This window comes from Cariama cristata, unplaced genomic scaffold (assembly GCF_000690535.1).
Source record: "Cariama cristata isolate BGI_N322 unplaced genomic scaffold, ASM69053v1 scaffold26, whole genome shotgun sequence".
NCBI lineage: Eukaryota > Metazoa > Chordata > Aves > Cariamiformes > Cariamidae > Cariama > Cariama cristata.
In genome coordinates this window covers 12,519-30,828 of record NW_009622415.1, presented here as the reverse complement: position 1 = coordinate 30,828, position 18,310 = coordinate 12,519, and the positions used below count along the sequence as shown (strand labels likewise).

Genomic DNA, 18,310 nt, shown 5'->3' with positions numbered 1-18,310 from the left:
TGTTCTACTTTAGATATGGTCCTGTGTCACAGAGTGTGCGCTGTTTCTGGGGTCTTTCAGTAAAATGGATATTAGAATTAAATTGTGCATGCTTATACATGACATTTAACAACTATGTCTTCCCTGTCTTATGCCCTTGCAATTGCATTGACAGGGTTTACATTAGACTAATTGCAGCAGGATTTGGTCTTGTGCATACAAACAGCATGGATTTGTATGTGTGGAACAGCATTGTAGCGACATTGATGCAAATAACATTGCTAAGGTTTAATATTTTGTTTCCTGTTCTAGGATATGATGATGTTTCAGAAACAAACTTGAGATCTTACAGTGTTCATTCTGCTAAACATGTGCAAGAGAATCGTCCTGTGCCCATTCGCAGAAAAAGAAGCATTGGTAAGAAACAAGCTTTTTGTACCTAGGGAGTAAAAACAGAGGGGGTGCTTTTGGTCAGCCAAGCAGGACATTTCGCTGGAAAAATGTGACATGCACAAAGGAAAAAGGCCATTTCTAGTTTCTGCCTTTCTTTTTGCACAAAACAAGCCGTTGCCTGAGAAGCTGTCTTCTGGAGGATGTCCATAGGAGACAGACAAGCACAAATTCCTTACATTCACTTTCTTGTTGCAGCGTGTTGGAAAGCTAGACCTTGGTTAGAAAATGCTGTGATATTCAATGTATAATTCATAGTGTGGGGAACAACTACAGCAGTGTGCTTTAAAAAACATCAACAGTTGGTAGAGTTTTCAGTACAGAAGCTCCACAAAAGGAAACAGCTTGACTCTTTATTCACAAGAAAAAAACAGTTTATCCAAAAAATTAAAAGCCATTGACGGAAACGCTGGGGCATTGATTTCTATCATTGCGTAGGGCACCAGGCATGTTTACAGGGGATGTTGTTCTTATTAAACAATAATGGTGGTGATTCAACAAAGCCCAAATACAAATTTAAAGAGATGCCAATGAATTTTAGAATAGGATGTGTATGCAGTGCTTGTTCATCTGATTAGATCTGAGTGTTTTACCGTTCCATTTGACTCTGGAAAACATCCATGATCTTAACTGTTACAGGTAATTCAGAGTCAATATATTTGTACGTTAAGCTATGGTGGTACGCAGTAGATTGCACAGCATGCTGTCAGCATGGATTTGCAGTGTGAATTGGCAAGCGTGCTCATCACATTGAATGCCTCTAGAGAACAGCAGTTCTGAAACAGTCTGCTACACTTGGCACCTTACTCTGCAAGGTGTTGAATGCCTCCCCATAAAAGTCAGTGGGAACTGGATATGCTCAATAACTTGTAGGAGTTGCCAGCTATCTTGCAGTATCGGATGCCTTAATTTTCTTGAGTTCATGGCATTGGGGATTGAGAAGAAGAATTTTCACTCTATTTATCGACTGAAATGCATCTCTTTCAAAACTAAGCCTAGATTTTCATGTTACAGACACAGGCCAGGCCTGAACTTCTTGTACTTCAGAAGTAACTGAAGAAGTGCAGGCAGTATTCCAGTTCCCTGACACATCTAACCCAAAGCTATCACTGCTTCCACTGTAAGGCATAAAAAATCCAAGCTGCCTTCAGACAACTTACCATCAAACAAGTTGTCCCTGCATTTGCTATTATTTTCTGGACCGTTTTGAATTATCAACTTGACTTCTTAGGCAGTCCTTAGGTTGAGGACGATACATAGTTTGGATTTTTCATGGCAGCATCATGCTGCAATACAGAGCTACTCTTTATGATCCTCATGTCGCTGAAGCTGCTGTCTACAAGCTCACCTGCCCTGAGCCCAGCAGGATATTGGTTTAGCTGCAGGTTTTTTGGTCATGCTACTCTTGTGGTTTTGCCTCATTCACAAAATAACAAATTAAATAAAATCCACCATGTACTAAGTTTTGATAGCTTCATTCAGAAAAAATGGCAATTTTCCTTTGGGGTGGCAGATGGACCAGACTCCCTGATGTGAGGATGTTAAGGTTTTGGAAGTGGAAACCCAAGACTTGAAAGTTTGAAGCTGGCGCAGATTGTTTCCCAGCTCAGCCAATTTGGGTGTGATGAGAATATCCTCAATGCAACTTCTGTGGTGGTATTGCCAGGTATTGCATATTTGTGTGATAATAATGCTGTGCAATGAGCCACCCAATGTTGTAACATAACAGCTGCTGTTAGGCAGTCGCTATGAGGCTGTATTAGAGGATCATGTAATCTGGAGAAGCTCCTGGCTTGCTGTCACTTCTAAAGAGCCAGGATTGTCTTATCTAATGGTATGTGCTTTGAGCTATGTTGGGAGTCAGGCCATTGTAAACCCTCATTTTAGAGCTGGGCTTTTGGAAGCGAGTCAAGCTTCTCCCTAGGGTAGCACACACAGTTTAGTGGTAGGCAAACAGTACTTGGCACCGACTTGTCAGTAAGCAATGGGAACTGAGAACACCGTCTCAATCCACCAGCTAAGGGTGCCTCTCATAAATCGGTGGTGTAAAGTATCTGGGTGCTCTGAGGTGAGAGCAGCTGCTCACCTGGAAGTGTGAATTTCTTGTGTTCACAGAGGAAGCCATCCCGGCTGTCTGCAAAACACGGACGGTTATATATGAGATACCTCGGAGTCAGATTGATCCCACCTCTGCCAACTTCCTGATATGGCCACCCTGCGTGGAGGTGAAACGCTGCACTGGCTGTTGCAACACCAGCAGCGTGAAATGCCAGCCATCGCGGATACATCACAGAAGTGTCAAGGTGAGCAAATCATGGCTGCAGAGCCCTAAGAGGGTCCTCTTAAGTCTAAAAACTCCCAGGTGTTTTTGTGGCTGTTCTGTTTGATCTGGATCTTCGTTATCCATCCTCACAGCTGCAGGATCAGATACAATGCTCCTCTCCATGTTGAGTGAGCAGATGGCGTTTTCAAGTTATGTGATCACTGGAAAATCTAGGGTTTAGATTTGATTTTCACAGGATTCCCTTTAGGTTTTTCTTCTTTTGTAATGAAAATAAAGTTGATTGTGTCTTTCCCATGATCTCGCACAGTACAAATCTTAAAAGTTAAGAAGATAAAATGACTCAAGGGGCATTGGACTTAAAAAAATAAATAAATCACTCTATGGAATGCTGTTTTCTTAATTAAATATTATGCAGCCTAAATTGGGTTTTTATATTTGACAACATAACACTTTTGATCTGAAAAAATGTGTTTCAAATTATCTTACCCCAGGGACAGAAGACTCAACGGCTTCATGCTGTATTTACTCATTAGACAAAATCCCTGTTGCAATTTTCCAGTAAATATTATATGAAATATTTCTTACATTCATTCGACTTGACTGTGTTCTAATTTTTATCAGTGTTTAAACAACTAATGTTGGTCTACATCTGTGTGTAGCAGATTAGACTTACACTTAGCATTTATATTGTTAAGACTCTGAGTTCTTGTTGCCCTGAGTATTTTAAGAGCAGAATTTAAAAAAAAAACCCCCAACACATTCTTGAACATAAAATTGCTCAGCACAGCACACTGATCACTATGCTTGCAATGGATTTCTTATTGAGAAAGGTGCTGTTAATGTAGTGCTGTACATCCTAAATACAAAATAAGGCATCTAAGCCATTTCATTGTTTTTCATACACAAAGGCATGCATCTGAGCAGGATTTCTTTTTCTTTTCCATTTCTGAATATCTGAAAAATGTTTTCACAAATAAGCTGGAGAAACGTCTGAACTGTTTCCCTCAGTCTTTCAAAAAATAATTATACTTTACACTTTTTTCTGCCCTTCCTTTGTGGGATATGCTTTGAAGAAATAATTAAAAATGAGGAAAAAATTGGGATCAATAATTATTGGAGGCTGAGAACAAACTGGGGAAGTTGAAGCACTACAATTGTAAGCCATTCAAAATAGGAGCTAAACAGCAAAGTGCCTCAGGGTTATAATATCTAGTGCTATTGCCTTTGGGTTTGATACAGCTTCCAGTTAATTTTCTCATATGTACAAAGCAACTAATATGTACCAAGCAGCTGGAGATGCCCAGCAAAGAGTTGAGCCGTGTATTGTGAACTTGCTCTTGCTACTTTTGTGTGACATTGCAACCCTGTGCTTGCTTCCTACCCCTGCAGTGATGGGGAAGATTATAGATGGAGAGAGAGAGGCTTGGTTGTCAAAGTCCCCTGCTGCTGGGGACACTGAGGGTTCCCTAGAAGCTAAAAACTCTGCAACTGGCCGCAGCTTTGCAGGATGCCCTTGCTGGGGCTGCTTCCCCAGCGCACCACCACGTTAAAGAAATCTTAGTTTCTCATTCAGTCTGCTGATAGGGTTTTAGTGCTTTTAGATTTGCATTCATTTTAGTAGGGTGCAAGCTAAAAGTAGGCTCAGCTGAGCAGCTGCTTTTTGTGGCTGTGTAAATATATTGCCACCAGCAATATCAATATACGTCAGCCAGCTTTGGAGGACTTTTTTTTTTTTTTTTTCCAAGCTCCAAGACTGCTCCAAACAGTCATTAAGTAGAAGGGAAAAAAAGGACAAGAGGTCAAGCAGGAACAGGATGTTCATTGTAAAGGTTGTAGGCTGACCCCACTGTCACACCAGAAATCGCTGAACAGAATCCATATTTATGCCCTCCAGAGTCAGATCCTCTTGTAGCTTTCATATAATTGATGGTTTTATGAGCCTTTTGCCAAACCTACGTTCAGAGCTGAATGTCTGCTCATGCCATTAAGTAGCTAGCCCAGAGTGAGGGTCGCTGGAAAGGTAGGGGGAGCGGTTTTGGAGAGCCTTCTCAGCTGTTCCTGCAGTGCGGTTGGAAAGCCGTCTTGTGTTTTCCCCTGATGTCAGACTGCATAAAAGCCCTCTTTTGATTGAACATTGAAAAGGCTTTCCCCACTTCCTCCTCATTGACAAGGTAGTGAGATCATAGCTGGCTCCTTCACACTAGAAAAATGTTCATCCAGAAAGGTCAGCAAGTGGGTTTGCATCATCCAACAGGCAAAAGCAAAGGGTGTTTTCTTTGTCTTACTGAGGGCCACTGTAGTCAAGGTTAAGAGACGGCCGTGGCAGTGTGGGAGGAGCAGCGGAGGTGCTTGTGTTGGGGCATTCCGTTCTTGGGACGTGATTCAAAGGCTGCAGGGTTCAGGGATATCCGTACTTTGCCTTCACTGAGGTTTGGTCAGTGAAGTACCGTTAATGGGCTTGTGGAATTGCAGCTGTAGGGAGGCTCCAAGCCAGGGGTGTTGTTGGAACAGCTTCCCTGAAACGGGTCCTCTAAGATTTCCTATTCATGGGGTGGGTTAGTAAAAGGTAGCATTGCCCTTGATGATAAGAGAATGAGGCCATGAGAGCACAGCCTCCTGGTCCCAAAGACATCTCTGTTCAGCAAGCTGTGCCTGTACAGCACTGCAGAAATCAGACTGACCTAAACAGGCTGGTTGGGAGTTGCTCTTTAATAGGAAGTTGCTCTTTTTCTCCTGATAGAGTAACGGTGGCAAGGATGGGCGAGTTAGAGGTGTTGGCATCTGTTACAGATATATTTCCTCCCCTGTCTGCAGAAGCATTTCAGTAACATCTGCAGATTCTGTTGCTTCTGCACAGTGAGATCAAGTATTTACAAAGTACCAGACCATAATTTATTTGTGGGGTTTCTGAACTGAGTCTTCCCAAGAGGTTTTTCTTGATGTTCAGCATGATGTTCTTACTGTTTTTCGTCACAGCAGCAAAAACCAGTTAATATTATAGAGCAATCCTGCCTATACTGCTAATTTTGAATAGCCAAGCTGAATATTGCAGTTGTTTGCAGCAATGCTCATTTCCAAACTAAGAAACAAGAGCTAAATCACTCCATCTACCTCAGCTTTGCCTTCCACCTGGCCTTCAGCCATAGCCATACCAGCTTTAGCCATTTCTGAATATTCAATATTGAGCTGATTTGGGGAAATTTAACATAGTGTATTCTTACAGTAAATTAATATGAGGGACAGACACAGAGAAGAGGAGCTGGAAAGGAGGGAATGCAGGAGTAGCTCCTCAGCTGTCATCTGGGAGTTGTTCAGAGAGGTTTCGAAGAGAGATGGAAAAAAATGCAGGAATTCAGAATGAGTTATTCAGCAGAGCTATCCAGTCTCTGAAGAGGTTAAAAAGGCTCTGCAGAGCAAATTGCGCATGTAGCTAAAATGGCTGTATGTAACGTTTGCAGGTTTAAGAACGTTTTTCTTCAGTGACTGTCTCTATCATTAGGATAAGCAGCACTTTGATTTTAGCTGTGGCTTAACTGGAGATTACTGCCAGCACTTGGTGGGACCTGCAGGCAGGACCAGCTGACAGGTATCAAAGGTCAATTTAAGAATGGGAGAAACAAGGGAGACCCCGATACGGTTGAAGACAAGATGGAAAAAGAGAGAGGTGCCCTGGGAGCATGAGAGGAACCCTGTCATCGCAAGTTGCCTGGCAGAAGGCAAGGTCTGGCTGCTCCCACTCGGGGAGAGAGGACATAGAAGCCCCACGTCAGCCATTCCCCGTCCCGCCGAGAGGTGGGTAACGACTTTGCAGCAACACCCTCTAGTTCTGTCCCCGGACCCTTCCTCCAGCCGTGCCCTCGCTGAGGCACCACCAAACCGCCCCCTGAGGCGGCTCCCGCTGCGGAGACACCCTACTGCCCCGCCCCGACGCCTTCCCAGCGTGCCCTGCGGTCGCCTCAGCTTCCCGCGCCGCGGGGACTGCGTTTCCCAGCGTGCCCCGCTGCCGTGAGAGGGCTTCCCGCCGCCGTCCCGGGGCCTGGCAGGGTCTCAGCCCCGCCCACCCGGGACTGTGACACGGTTTCCCGCTGCCCTAGCGCCTGGCAAAGTCGTACACCCCCACCCGGGGCTGTGACGGGCCATCTCCCTGCCCAGGGTACTGGGAGGGCTGCCCCCTGTCCCTGGAATTGTCTGGTCTCTGTGTGCTGATAGGACAGTGCAGCCCTGGGCCTCGCTTCCCTGCAGGGAAAACTCTCCCTGCCACACCCTAAATAGCTGCACGAATCATTCCTGCGGTAGGGATTTTGCCAGAGGAGTGCCCTGTAAATGTCTTTAATGGGTATTTTAGGATGGGTGGCTGCCAGGCTCTAAGGTGGCTGGCCTCCCCACTGCTTCCTGTCCTGCCTGTGCCGGGGAGGCATGCAGAGCTGGCACAGTGTGTCCTGGAAGGCACCCTGCCAGTCCTGCTGTCCTGTCCCTGGAGCGGTGAGTCCAGGCCTGCGAGACGCTTGGTGACTTGCCAGGCACCGCAGGATCCCAGATCACTGCTCAGTTGGTCTGGTGCCTTTATGCCCTGTTGACTTATGTCTTCCTCACACACCTGAGGGCTGTAAAAATCACAGTTGCAAGGTGAAGGTAGGTTTTCCCTCCATCCTGTCAGCAGGTGTTTAGTTTAATATGGAAGAAACAGGTGCTTCCAGAAAGCATCCTCATTCAGTTGCATTTTGCTTTTATTTCCCATGCTGTATTTAGCTATCAGCCATGTGAGTTTTGCTGTTATGAGGAATTTTCTGCACTGAGACTTCTCTTGCAATTTCCTGTCCATGATAAATTTTGGCTTTGTGCTAAAGATGCTTTGCTACAGTCTTCTGCTTCCAGTGCCCTTTTTTTCCCCCTGCTATTACTCCCTCATCTTCTCTCTCCTGGGGAAGCCCTAGAAAAGGTGTTCCCATTATGTTTCTGTTGGACCACATATTTTTGATCAGATTCTACTTTCATTTTAACTTAGCCACTACACCACACTGCAGGATAGCACCTATATTCTACAGTGGTGCAAGTGTGGTGCCACTGATTATACACCGTTTAACTAAGCTAGTCAGTTATTTCGCTGTCTTTCTCTTACCAAGTTTTTATATAGTGATATTTTGTGATTTTGGAGAATTTTGAGGATTTTTAGTTTTGTTGGGTTAGAGACAAGTAAAAGAAGCTGATGTTGGTTTGTTGAGGACTGACCATTTCAAAGCATTTGGTAGTACACTTGAGAGTAACTGTACAAGATAAACACCAGGGAGAAAAATACAAAGAAGAAAAAAGTTTCTAACACAAGGCCAAATCCCATGCTGTTAGCATAGCTATCCCTGTTTATAGCCACTGAAAATCTGACCTGCAACCTCCTTCATTTTAGCTTAGCATTCTGTGTGGCAGCAGGTGTTAAATTGTTGTGCCTATGTCATCTGTTATCTGGTTTGTGCTGCTTCAGTTTGAGTATTTGCAACAAAATGACATTCCTTTAACTTGTGTAGCATGAAGTAGGGCAGTGGAATGTATGCTGGAGTGTATTTTAACTACAATACAGTAAAAAACAGCTTTAAATTGTTGCATAAATTCATTATGATCCTGTTCTTCAAAGTATCTTTTTTTTTTCTTTTTTTTTCCTGTTGTTTAATACCAAATAGCCACAGGAACTGCATTTATCTTTCAGTTTGGAAAATGAAGCAAACAAGACCAGATTTTAAAAAGCTTGATTACAGTTTATTTTTGTTGCGTGTAATTTTCAATAAGACTGGTTTATTCTAACAGCTGTAATAAGCATGGCAGATCTGAAAGCTGTTTCATGATTGCTGTCTCTCTTTCTTTGTCCCTGATGGTGGAGGTGTCTTAATTACTGTTTGTTTTTGTAAATTTTAAGGATTAGTCATCCTTTGATGCCAGATGACTCAGTTGTACCATACATTTTCAAATCTTTGCATTCAAAGGCTTGATGGAGTTGGGTTCTGATAGGAGATTTTGAAACGTACTGCTTCGACCCATAGTTAGTCTTTCAGCAAAAGTGTTCTTGTATGTCACGGCCAGCTCTTAATCTGTTTGTATGAAGATCTGACAGTTTTGGAATATACCTTTTAATGTGGACACTTCAGTTATGGCATCTGTCTCTCTGCAACTTTTCTTTGCTGGGTAAATGAAAATCGTCTCCAGATCCTGTTGGCACAAGAGGTGGTGACTAAAATGAACTGAACTCCTTGCTCCATGAAAGCAATGGCAGATTTCCCATTGACTTTAATAAGGCCAGGATTTTGCTCTAGCTTCTGTTACTGTCTTTCAGGGGTCCTTGGTAGTTTGTGTCCACAGAGCCAGAAGAGTATTTCTGGGGACTGGGAATGTGATGTTTTTTTTCCAGCCATCACTCATTTTGTGACACTGTTGTTCCAGTTTTGGGAGGGCCAGGGAATGATTTTCACAGTGCGAAGACTGATTTGGAGCATTAAATCCCCACCAAACACACAAGTAAACCATTACCAGGAGAGTCTAGTGTAATTGTGGATGCTTTATTTGGTAGTAACTGGAGCTTTTGGTTGGATCAGACTTTATGGCTTTGCCATGTAGCTTTTGTAGAGACAACCAGCCTCTCTTGTTCTTCTGCTCCCTCATCTATCTTATGTATAATGCATACCTGTACTATGTAGTCTTCTTGTTTGCTGGGACAGCCACATTGCAGCCGCTTTTTGTCAAGTAGTAGATAAATCATTAGTAGGACTGAGAAGCCATGATTTCACTTCAGTGATTTCCATTTCAAGCAAATGATTATCACCTATTCATGCAGTGTTTAATACAGTTGTAAACTAAACATTGGAGCCCTTACACACTGTTTAGCACTCTCTTTGCCCACATTATGCTGTATTCCCTTGCACAACTGTGACCATCATGCCCGTTACACTTAGCGCAAGTTAGTGCCCAGCATCCCACAACGCACTTCAGTCCCCCAGCACAGGAGTGCTTCTGCACCCTGTGCTATTCCTCCTGTCCTGGCTGCCAGCACCAAGTTGGTCAGGATGTCCTCATGTTCAGTGTCCCCCCACCCCAATGTCCTTCTCTTCTGCATTGGTTTCCCTCAGATGAGACTTGCATGTAGCCAGAGCTTCTCCAGCATGCTCCTTCCTCCAACATCACTTTGCCCTCCAGACCTTTTTTTTTTTAAGTGTGCCAGTGCTTTGGCCCAAACTGGAACCCTGCAGTTGTAAGCAGTTGGATGAGTTGGAGAGAAATAGCATACCTACCAGCTATCCACAATAAAGCCAGAGGCTGGATCCAGTTTACGAGTGGTAGTTCCCTTTGACCTAAAAAGAGTGCATGGGAGCTCTTGTAAATAAGTCCCAGGTCATTGCAAGAAGTGAGTAGGATTGAGATTTCTGCTTTCTAAGCTGATACTCAGATCTTAGTTCTATTAGAGTTGAGCACTTTACGTTCAGAGGGCTCTGGAGACACCAGTTTTGTAAATTATAAAATCTATTACAAACCAATCTAATGCCTTCGCTGTTAGCCTCCAGCTAAGAACATAGCTTTCAGCTTAAAAACAGAGGTCAACATGTACAGAAGATCATGCTAAAAGTGGCAGTGTACAAGAACAACTGCTGAGTTGAATCTGTAGAAGTTTATTGTGATATATCTGAAAACTGAGTTGGTTAAAACTTCAAACTGAAATGAATGGGAAATTGTTTTGTCTCTTGGGGGAAAACTCTTTCAAACTGTTGAACTTGAATAAGCAAATAGTCTGTGCAATAAATAGTTACACGATGCACAATTAAGATAAAAGATGATTAGTATGCTAACATTTTATATGGGTTTGGCTACATTAAAAAGTAGAGGTATATAGTTATCTGTCTTCAGTTCTGAACTATAACTATGTTAATGTGTCTCAGTACATACCTCATCATATTTTATAGGTGGCAAAAGTGGAATATGTTAGAAAAAAGCCAAAATTAAAAGAAGTTCTGGTGAGATTAGAAGAGCATATGGAATGCACCTGTACATCATCAAATACTAATTCAGATTATAGAGAAGAAGAAACTGGTATGTTTTCCTTTTATTTTTGCATTAATGCTGATTTCGTATGGACCTTATTTTTATGTTAGTAAAGAAAGTAAAGCAAACTTTGCTTCCTGTGAGCTCAGTAGAGAAGCTCTCAGCTACTTCTCTGTGTGTTGAAAATGCAAAATTAGGGATGGTTTGTGCTGTATAAAGAGTTTGGATTTGAAGTTTAAAGTGTATCAATTCTCATTAGTTTAGCGTTTAAGTAATTGTAAATGCCAAATAGTGTTCAGGTCTTGCTTAACTAGGTTAAAGGTTGTCATGTTGCAGCTTATTGGTGAACTCTGGTGCCTAATTTCTTTAGACTTTGTGGAGACAGGGCTAAGGCTGAGATTTACTTGACCTCGGGGAAAGTATTAATGAAATGAATGTAAAACACTTAGAAATAAATTCAGTATTCAAGAATAAGGAGTTTTGAAACAACATTGCCCATTCTGTTGTCTTGTTACTTATATCTAGTCAAGAATTTATGGTCACTTATCACATTAAACCTAAGTTTGCCATATCAAGACAACATTTAAGTTACCATGGGCAAAGATTTATGGGGAAAAATATTTACTTTCAGTCTGACTTTCATAAAACAACCTAAAATCATTAGCTCAGATCCTCTTACTAGGGTGCAGTCAATGCAGAGCTTGACACATATTCAGGAAACCCAGTAGGTTTCCTCCCTTTCTCCTGATTTTGGTGGAAGACAGCTTCAAAAGTTTGTTTCGCACCTCTGCTGGGAATTTAGGGGTGCAGTAGACCAAGCCCAAGATTAAAGTCAGTGAAGAGCAGGTAAATATAGGAGGAAAGCTGCCCAAAGGTGATGGATTTTGTAGGTGGCTGGGCAAGGAAGGGTTTTCTGTACTGTCTCCATCCAGCATGGAGATATAAATCTGGTCTAGGTGAATGTAAACTTGAGTTGCTATGTACAGAGCAGAAGAATTAGAATTTGTATAAAAGTGAAGTTAGGCTGTGATTTTACTGGACATCAATTTATAATCTGAGCTGAGTGTTTTAGCTGAAACTAGATTGAGTTATGAGTAGACAAAACCACATTTAAAATGGTTATTTTTATGTGTATATGGTTTGATTTTTTTTAATGTCTTCTATTTGAAAAAAAGCTTCATTAGATCAATATCAGTTTTCCAAAATGTCTTTAATTGCCAAAGACTAAGCAGTTAAGATTTTAAGGTGAAAACTTTTCTTTTTTGATGTGTGTGAAAAATGGGATAGGATTGTCATGGAACAGTGTAGATTTCTAGGATCTAATTACTGATAGGAACAAAACTTGCACCAGCAAGTAGTTGGTGAGCTGAAAATAGCTTAACTACAGAGCTGAAAGCAAATGTCAGATACTGCATGGTAACAGTAATTATAGATGGATCTTGGAAATGACGTATGCAATGCCAGCTTCATTTATTATTTCTTTACTTTTGTATAATTACTTTGTAAACTGAATGTCAGATCAGATGTTATAAAGTTATTACTTTAATGCAAAGGATAATGAGATTTCTTTGAGACATAAACGGTTTGAGTATTTATTACTTCAGTGTTCAACAAAATGCATTATCTTAGGGCTTTTTACCAGCCCTGCCCTTATGTTAACAGGAAGGCCTAGGGAATCAGGTAAAAAACGGAAACGAAAAAAGTTAAAACCAACATAAAACCTACTGGAACTATTTGATATTCAGGTAGGACTTGTATGCTGAACACCCTAATAGCACAAGTACTGGAAAACTTAATCAAATATCATCACTTCAACTTAATCACTGTTCAAAATCTTGACACTTGCTACCTCAAGGCTGCAAAGAGATTAGATTTGATTGGCTTTGATAATTCTACCTGCTGGTATTTTTCCTTTAAGCTCCACATCACCATCAGCATCTTACATTCTTGAGCTACTTCCTTTTCTTGCCTTTTTTGTTTCTTTTTTTTTGGAGGGTGCTAATACTTCAGCTTCTGAAATCTCAAGTTCCATTGCCTCTGCTTTTGTTTCATTTTTATTGATTTCTGAGGTCAAAGCATCACATAATAATGCATGAATAAATTGCCAGGTTACAAATTGTTGTGTTCCCAGTCATTGGCTGTAAAACATTGAGTGTACATACAGAAAATACTATTATATGCATGACCATCAAACCCATGTTTTGGCACGAACTGGGATTGATTGTACATGCGCCTGAGACGGTCTGGTGATCTGCCTACCTGACAAGGAAGATGCTTAGAAATAACATTTTTTGTGTTGCAGGGCCCTATGTTAGTTACACCAGAAAATTAAGATCTTTTTTTTGGTCTGTTCAGTCTCGGTAGGATGATGACAGGCAGTCATCAAAATTCATGATGTTTTCAGTGTAGTGAAAAACTAACACCCTCTCAATGCAAAAGTGACTGAAATCCTTTGGCCAACATATTAGCTATGCATGATGTTGGTGATACACATTCCAAATTAAGTATAGAATTTCCATTTCTTAATGACTTGAAATTATGTAAACTGCAGCACTTGCAATTGATTCTAGTATTGGGAGCGGGAATGATTTGGATTTTGCAGTGTATGTGCCTACCGGATGATGGTGAATTTAATTTCAAGCACCTATTTTTGCACATAAACTCCCAATGGCAGTTTTAATTTATACTGATGTATCATTTCTGAAGAATGCTAAACTTGATATCCTGTTTCAGATTAACAGGTATTTATTGGGAGTAGTGTGATAGAAGCAAAGATTTTCTAAAATTCGACTTTAAAAGTGAGCATGTAAACTCAATCAAAACAGCATTTAGAACTTCTTGTCCCAGGTTAGTGACTCTTCATGCAGAACAGTTTTTTTTTTAAGTCATCTACTTAGAGGATAGGACCTTTGATTCTAATCATAGAGTTATTGTATCTTTTTTCTCTCCTGCAGATGTAAGGTGAAAATAAGCTAGAAAAAAAACTTCTCTCTGGGACATGGATGTACATGGTTTGTTACATTCCTGAACCTACTATGTATGGTGCTTATTGACTGTATACTTTATTTGTTCTCCTGTGTGAAAAAACTGGCTCAAAGAACACTTAATGAGAACAAAGAAACAATGTACATTTGTTTAATGTGACATCAAAGCAAGTATTGTAGCACTCTGTGAAACAATAGGAAGCTTCCCTGTCCAAAAAAGAAAAAAAAATGAAAGAGAGAAAAACAGAAAAGAAAAAAAGACAGTTGAATGAATGGAGGATACCAAAAGTACTCAAAAACATGACAAAAATCTAAGTGAATAGTGGATTTCTGTCAGAGCAGTCAACGGTGCTTTACGTCAAGAAATGTGCCTGCGTTCTTGATGAAGATGGATGGACACTGGTGGACTTCAGGCACAAAAAAAGCAGGATTTTTTTTGAATGTATGAAATGATCAAATGCCACGCAAACACTATAGAACAATACATCCTTGCTTGGTGGTGTTTTAAAAGTCTACACAAAAAAACCTTCTGGGGAGCCTTAAGTGGATTTTTTTTTTTTTTTTTTTTTTTACACCATAAAGTGATTATTAAGTTTTCTTTTTACTCTTTGCCTAGCTTTTTATTATCTCTTGGACTACATTTGCCAATAACACATATAAAAGACTGGTATAACAATAAGCAGAACACAAAACGTTATGGTATTTCTCCTAGTGGGATGCAAACTAATGAGATGTATTAAAATAAAAATGGTATACCTATGCATACTTTTCTAGACGTTTCTTGGTTTATGTTCCCCAACCTCCCCCGTAATTTAAAGCATTACATAAAAAGAAAAAAAGAGAAAAAAAGAGAGATGTGCGTAAACAAATCATAGGATATCCATGCAAAAATCCTTTTTTTTCCGTTGAGACTTATGCCAGTTGCCTACTAGTGATATTGTGTTAGCAATTGTCATTCTTATCAGTATACAGATACTTTTATTTCACATGTTGGAGCTGTGTGAAATGTACAAATTCTTGTATCTGCATTGTACAATGTCATGGTGGCATGGGAACTACCTTGCTGCAAATATTTGAACAAAACCTAAAATTCTTTATTTTTGGTAAAATGTTATGCTTTATGTGTATTCAACAGAAATATGTGTTTTTGTAAAGGTGAAGTTTGTATTTTTATCTAAAAATTAACAGTTTTATATACCTGAGAAAGCCTGCTATGTTTTCTTGAACCAAAAAAAAAAAAAAAAGAAAAAAGGAAAAAAAAAGCATTTTGTGGTCATATTTTTGTAGTAGAATAGCCCAAATAACATCGAAATCTATTTTAACTATAGCAGGGCAAATAAAACACTCTGGCACCAGCTCCTATGTTTTCAAAGTGCCGAAGGATTAAATGTTCAGTTCCCCACGGATTGCAGTGGGAGCCACATGGCTAAATCCTTCTGTACTGCTTTGGAAATTTAGGGCTGTGCCAGATATGACACGGCTACTCACTTGGCCAAAATCACTGCCCCACCCCAGTAGTTTGGATTATGTACCCTTTGTTTTATTTGGATTATCACATTGGATATGTAAAATGAGCTACTGGATTCTTTTATTTGTGAAACATCTACAAAGAGATGAAAGAGTTTTCTTATTTTGGAACAACAAAAAAGTTTGTCTTGAAGACAGTCTTTCCACTCAAATAAAAAAAAACCTTCAAATGTGAATGAACTGCAGAACCTTAAAACAACAAAAGAGAGAGATATTTTTCCATTTCTTTAAATATAGTTGAAACATTCCCCTCCTGTTCCTGTGGCTATGTCCAGTTTCAACCAAACAAAGCAATGTTAGCTAACAGGCATTATTGGCTTCAGATGCTAATGCAGAGATAGAGTTAGTCACTGTTCTATTTTGTGATCATTTTCCCAGTGTATTTGTTGAGCACCAAAACTGGAAATACATTTAACTAAGATTGTCTGTGCTTGTTTTCCACTAAGTGTACTGTTCACAATGTTATGCACATGAATGTATGTGTCTGCGTTTAAAAAAGTGTATAAAATGTAATTTATATATTTATGTTTCAGTGGGATGCCAATAATGTTGCTCCGTTCCTTTTTTGTCTAAAAGATATCTAATGAAAAAAACCCCATATATCCATTAAAATCATGTAGACGAAAAGCATTATGTGACCCACTCAGACACTGTGCAGGTATGAAAGGATGTCAAAGTCACTTAAGTGGAATAGTTTGCAAAACAACTTTTTGAGAGTCCTATGGTTGCACTGGCATAAGAAGGTTGCATTCAGATCTGTGGGCCAGCTTCCCTGGAGTAACTCCATTGAGTATAATGGAACTCTGCTGACTTACATCACGAGTGAGTCTGGCCCTATAGTAAAGTCTTGAAAAAACAGCAAACTGAGAGGCATGCATTTTATTGGTGCCAGCAAGTAAATGTGTTATGCCAAATTCGGAAAACCAGGAGAGAATGAAGACTGAATGGAGTCTTTTCCAGTAGGCATTTGTTTGAGACTTGTAGTCTCGAGTTATTTTTGTTAGCAGGACTGAAATGCACATGAGTCTTTGTTCTCAAGCACGATGTTTATACGGCATGCAGCAGAAAACACAAAAAACTCAGGGCTATATTCTCAGCTAGTATAAATTGGCAAATGTTTTTGACTTCAGCTGCCCCTAAGCTAATTTACATCAGATGAGGATCCAGTCCATGGTTTTTAAAATACGAGTAGTGTCACAACATGAGCATCATTTACTGTAGTCCAGCTGAGATATCACCCGCCAGCCTTTCGAACAATGCAGGCTATGATATTGGTCCTTCTTCAAAGTGGCAGATACAACCAGAAGAAACAGTAACATTAAAGGTTGTGACACAGGAGACATTAATTCAAAGTTAAGTTGGACATTTCAAGGGCCATATCCTCAGCTGGTGTAAATCACCATCACTCCGTTGCCTGCAATGGAGCTGTACCAGCTTACACCACTTGAGGGGCTGGTCCCTCATTCTTGCTCATCCCCTTCACTATTTGGTCCTGCAGGGATCTCAGATTGTTGTGTACGGTTGATGTAATCCTGTGTTCTCTAATACTTAAGCACAATAAGTGAATATAAGAATGAGTGTCAGACTTAACTTTGAATGTCCGAGCTCTGAAATGGTTTGTTTCACCATTGTGGCTGTAAATTAAACAGTTCTCTGTGCATTTGTGAATGCCGTGTCATATCTTCTTCCGCTGTCTACTGGAGGTGGACTCCATCTGGACTTTTAAATTGCTGCCTTTGGAGTGTTACAGGGAAGGGTGTGAGCAATATACCTGATTGACAGCTCTGTTATTTGTGGGGTGGGGGGGCTAGTAGGGGGCTTAGTGAAGGAGTTGAAGATGATAGTTGTTGTCAGTCACGTTTCCATGCAATCCTTTAACACCTTGTCATTTTTGTCCTTGCACATACTAGGTAGAGATTTAGGGATGAAGCGTTTTTCTGTTTTACATTCTCAGTCACTTCCTCTGTCCAGAGATTCAGAAGTTGTTGGTCTGATTTCATCTTTTTTGAGGTCTTTTCTGGTCAGAAAGTGTATGTGTATGGTGCATGATCGACTGATTGTCTAGTCAATTCATTACGTTTAATTCTGTGCTTCATCTTTCCAGAGATGCCCTTCAGTTGCTTTTGTTGAGTGAAATCAAGGATTATGTGCCAGTTTGCTTTCCTTTTCTCCTGTCCTCCATCCTGCTTGGCATCTGCTTTATTAAACAGTGCGTGATGACTACAGGCAGTTGCTCCTCTCCAGCCCTGGAGGTTCCTAGGCAGCTCCGGCACTTCTGTGTCTTTGAGCTTAGGCTTTTTACTCTGCTTGGAACAGCATCTCCCAGGTCTCCTCCCTCCAACGGGCTTCAGCATTCCAGCTATGAGGTTCTCTTGGCTTTCCTCCTTGGGTCCATGTTGCCTTTCTGTAGTCTGCTTTCCAGCTATTCTCTGCCTGACTTTCCCATCCCTCTGTTTCTGTCTCTCAAAAATGATTTTCCCTTCCTAGGATCTGTCTTATCGTACATCTTTTCTCTCTCCTCCTGCCTGACAGAACAACCTTTGATCTGTTTATCTCCAAATCAATTGTTTTTTCTAGGCATGTGCCACAAGATACTGTCTCCCAGGCCTACAGGCCCATAGCTGGTCCCTGCATAAAGACAAATGCTGTTATATAGATACGTGTTTGTGGAGAAAAAAAGATTCATCTTTGCATTCGGAAAAATGCTCACTGCTGAAGGCTCCCTGCTAAAGCTCTGTCCAATTCCAGCCACAGCGTAACTCTGGAATAGTGGCATTGAAGCTATTCCAAACATCTGACAGTTCAATTAAGACCAGTGGCCCCGTTTGTAATTTAATTTGGAAGTGTACCCAAAAACAGTGATGAAGTTTCAAAGCTACCTCAGATTTGCATGCTTGTATTTTACTGTAAATTGAAGGAAGTGATGTTTGTAGGCTCCTTCCATGGCTTTGAATATCTTACTCTGAATATTTATCTGACCCTCTCTTGGGCTCGAAGTCGTAGTTGCTTTAAAACGCAAACAATGTGACGTTTTCAATTAAGTAGGTTTTTTGGTGTTTCTAATACATAG

The 18,310-nt window shown here is 40.7% G+C and overlaps 1 protein-coding gene across 1 annotated transcript; it reads left to right on the top strand.

The window, feature by feature from the left end:
- Positions 1 to 291: 291 nt before the first annotated feature.
- Positions 292 to 13,927, top strand: PDGFA (platelet-derived growth factor alpha polypeptide; the record flags this gene model as incomplete). Its single annotated transcript, XM_009702303.1, has 4 exons — positions 292 to 396; positions 2,545 to 2,732; positions 10,651 to 10,777; positions 13,684 to 13,927. Coding segments are annotated over 4 exons (431 nt in total), but the record flags the coding sequence as incomplete, so codon positions are not given.
- Positions 13,928 to 18,310: the final 4,383 nt, after the last annotated feature.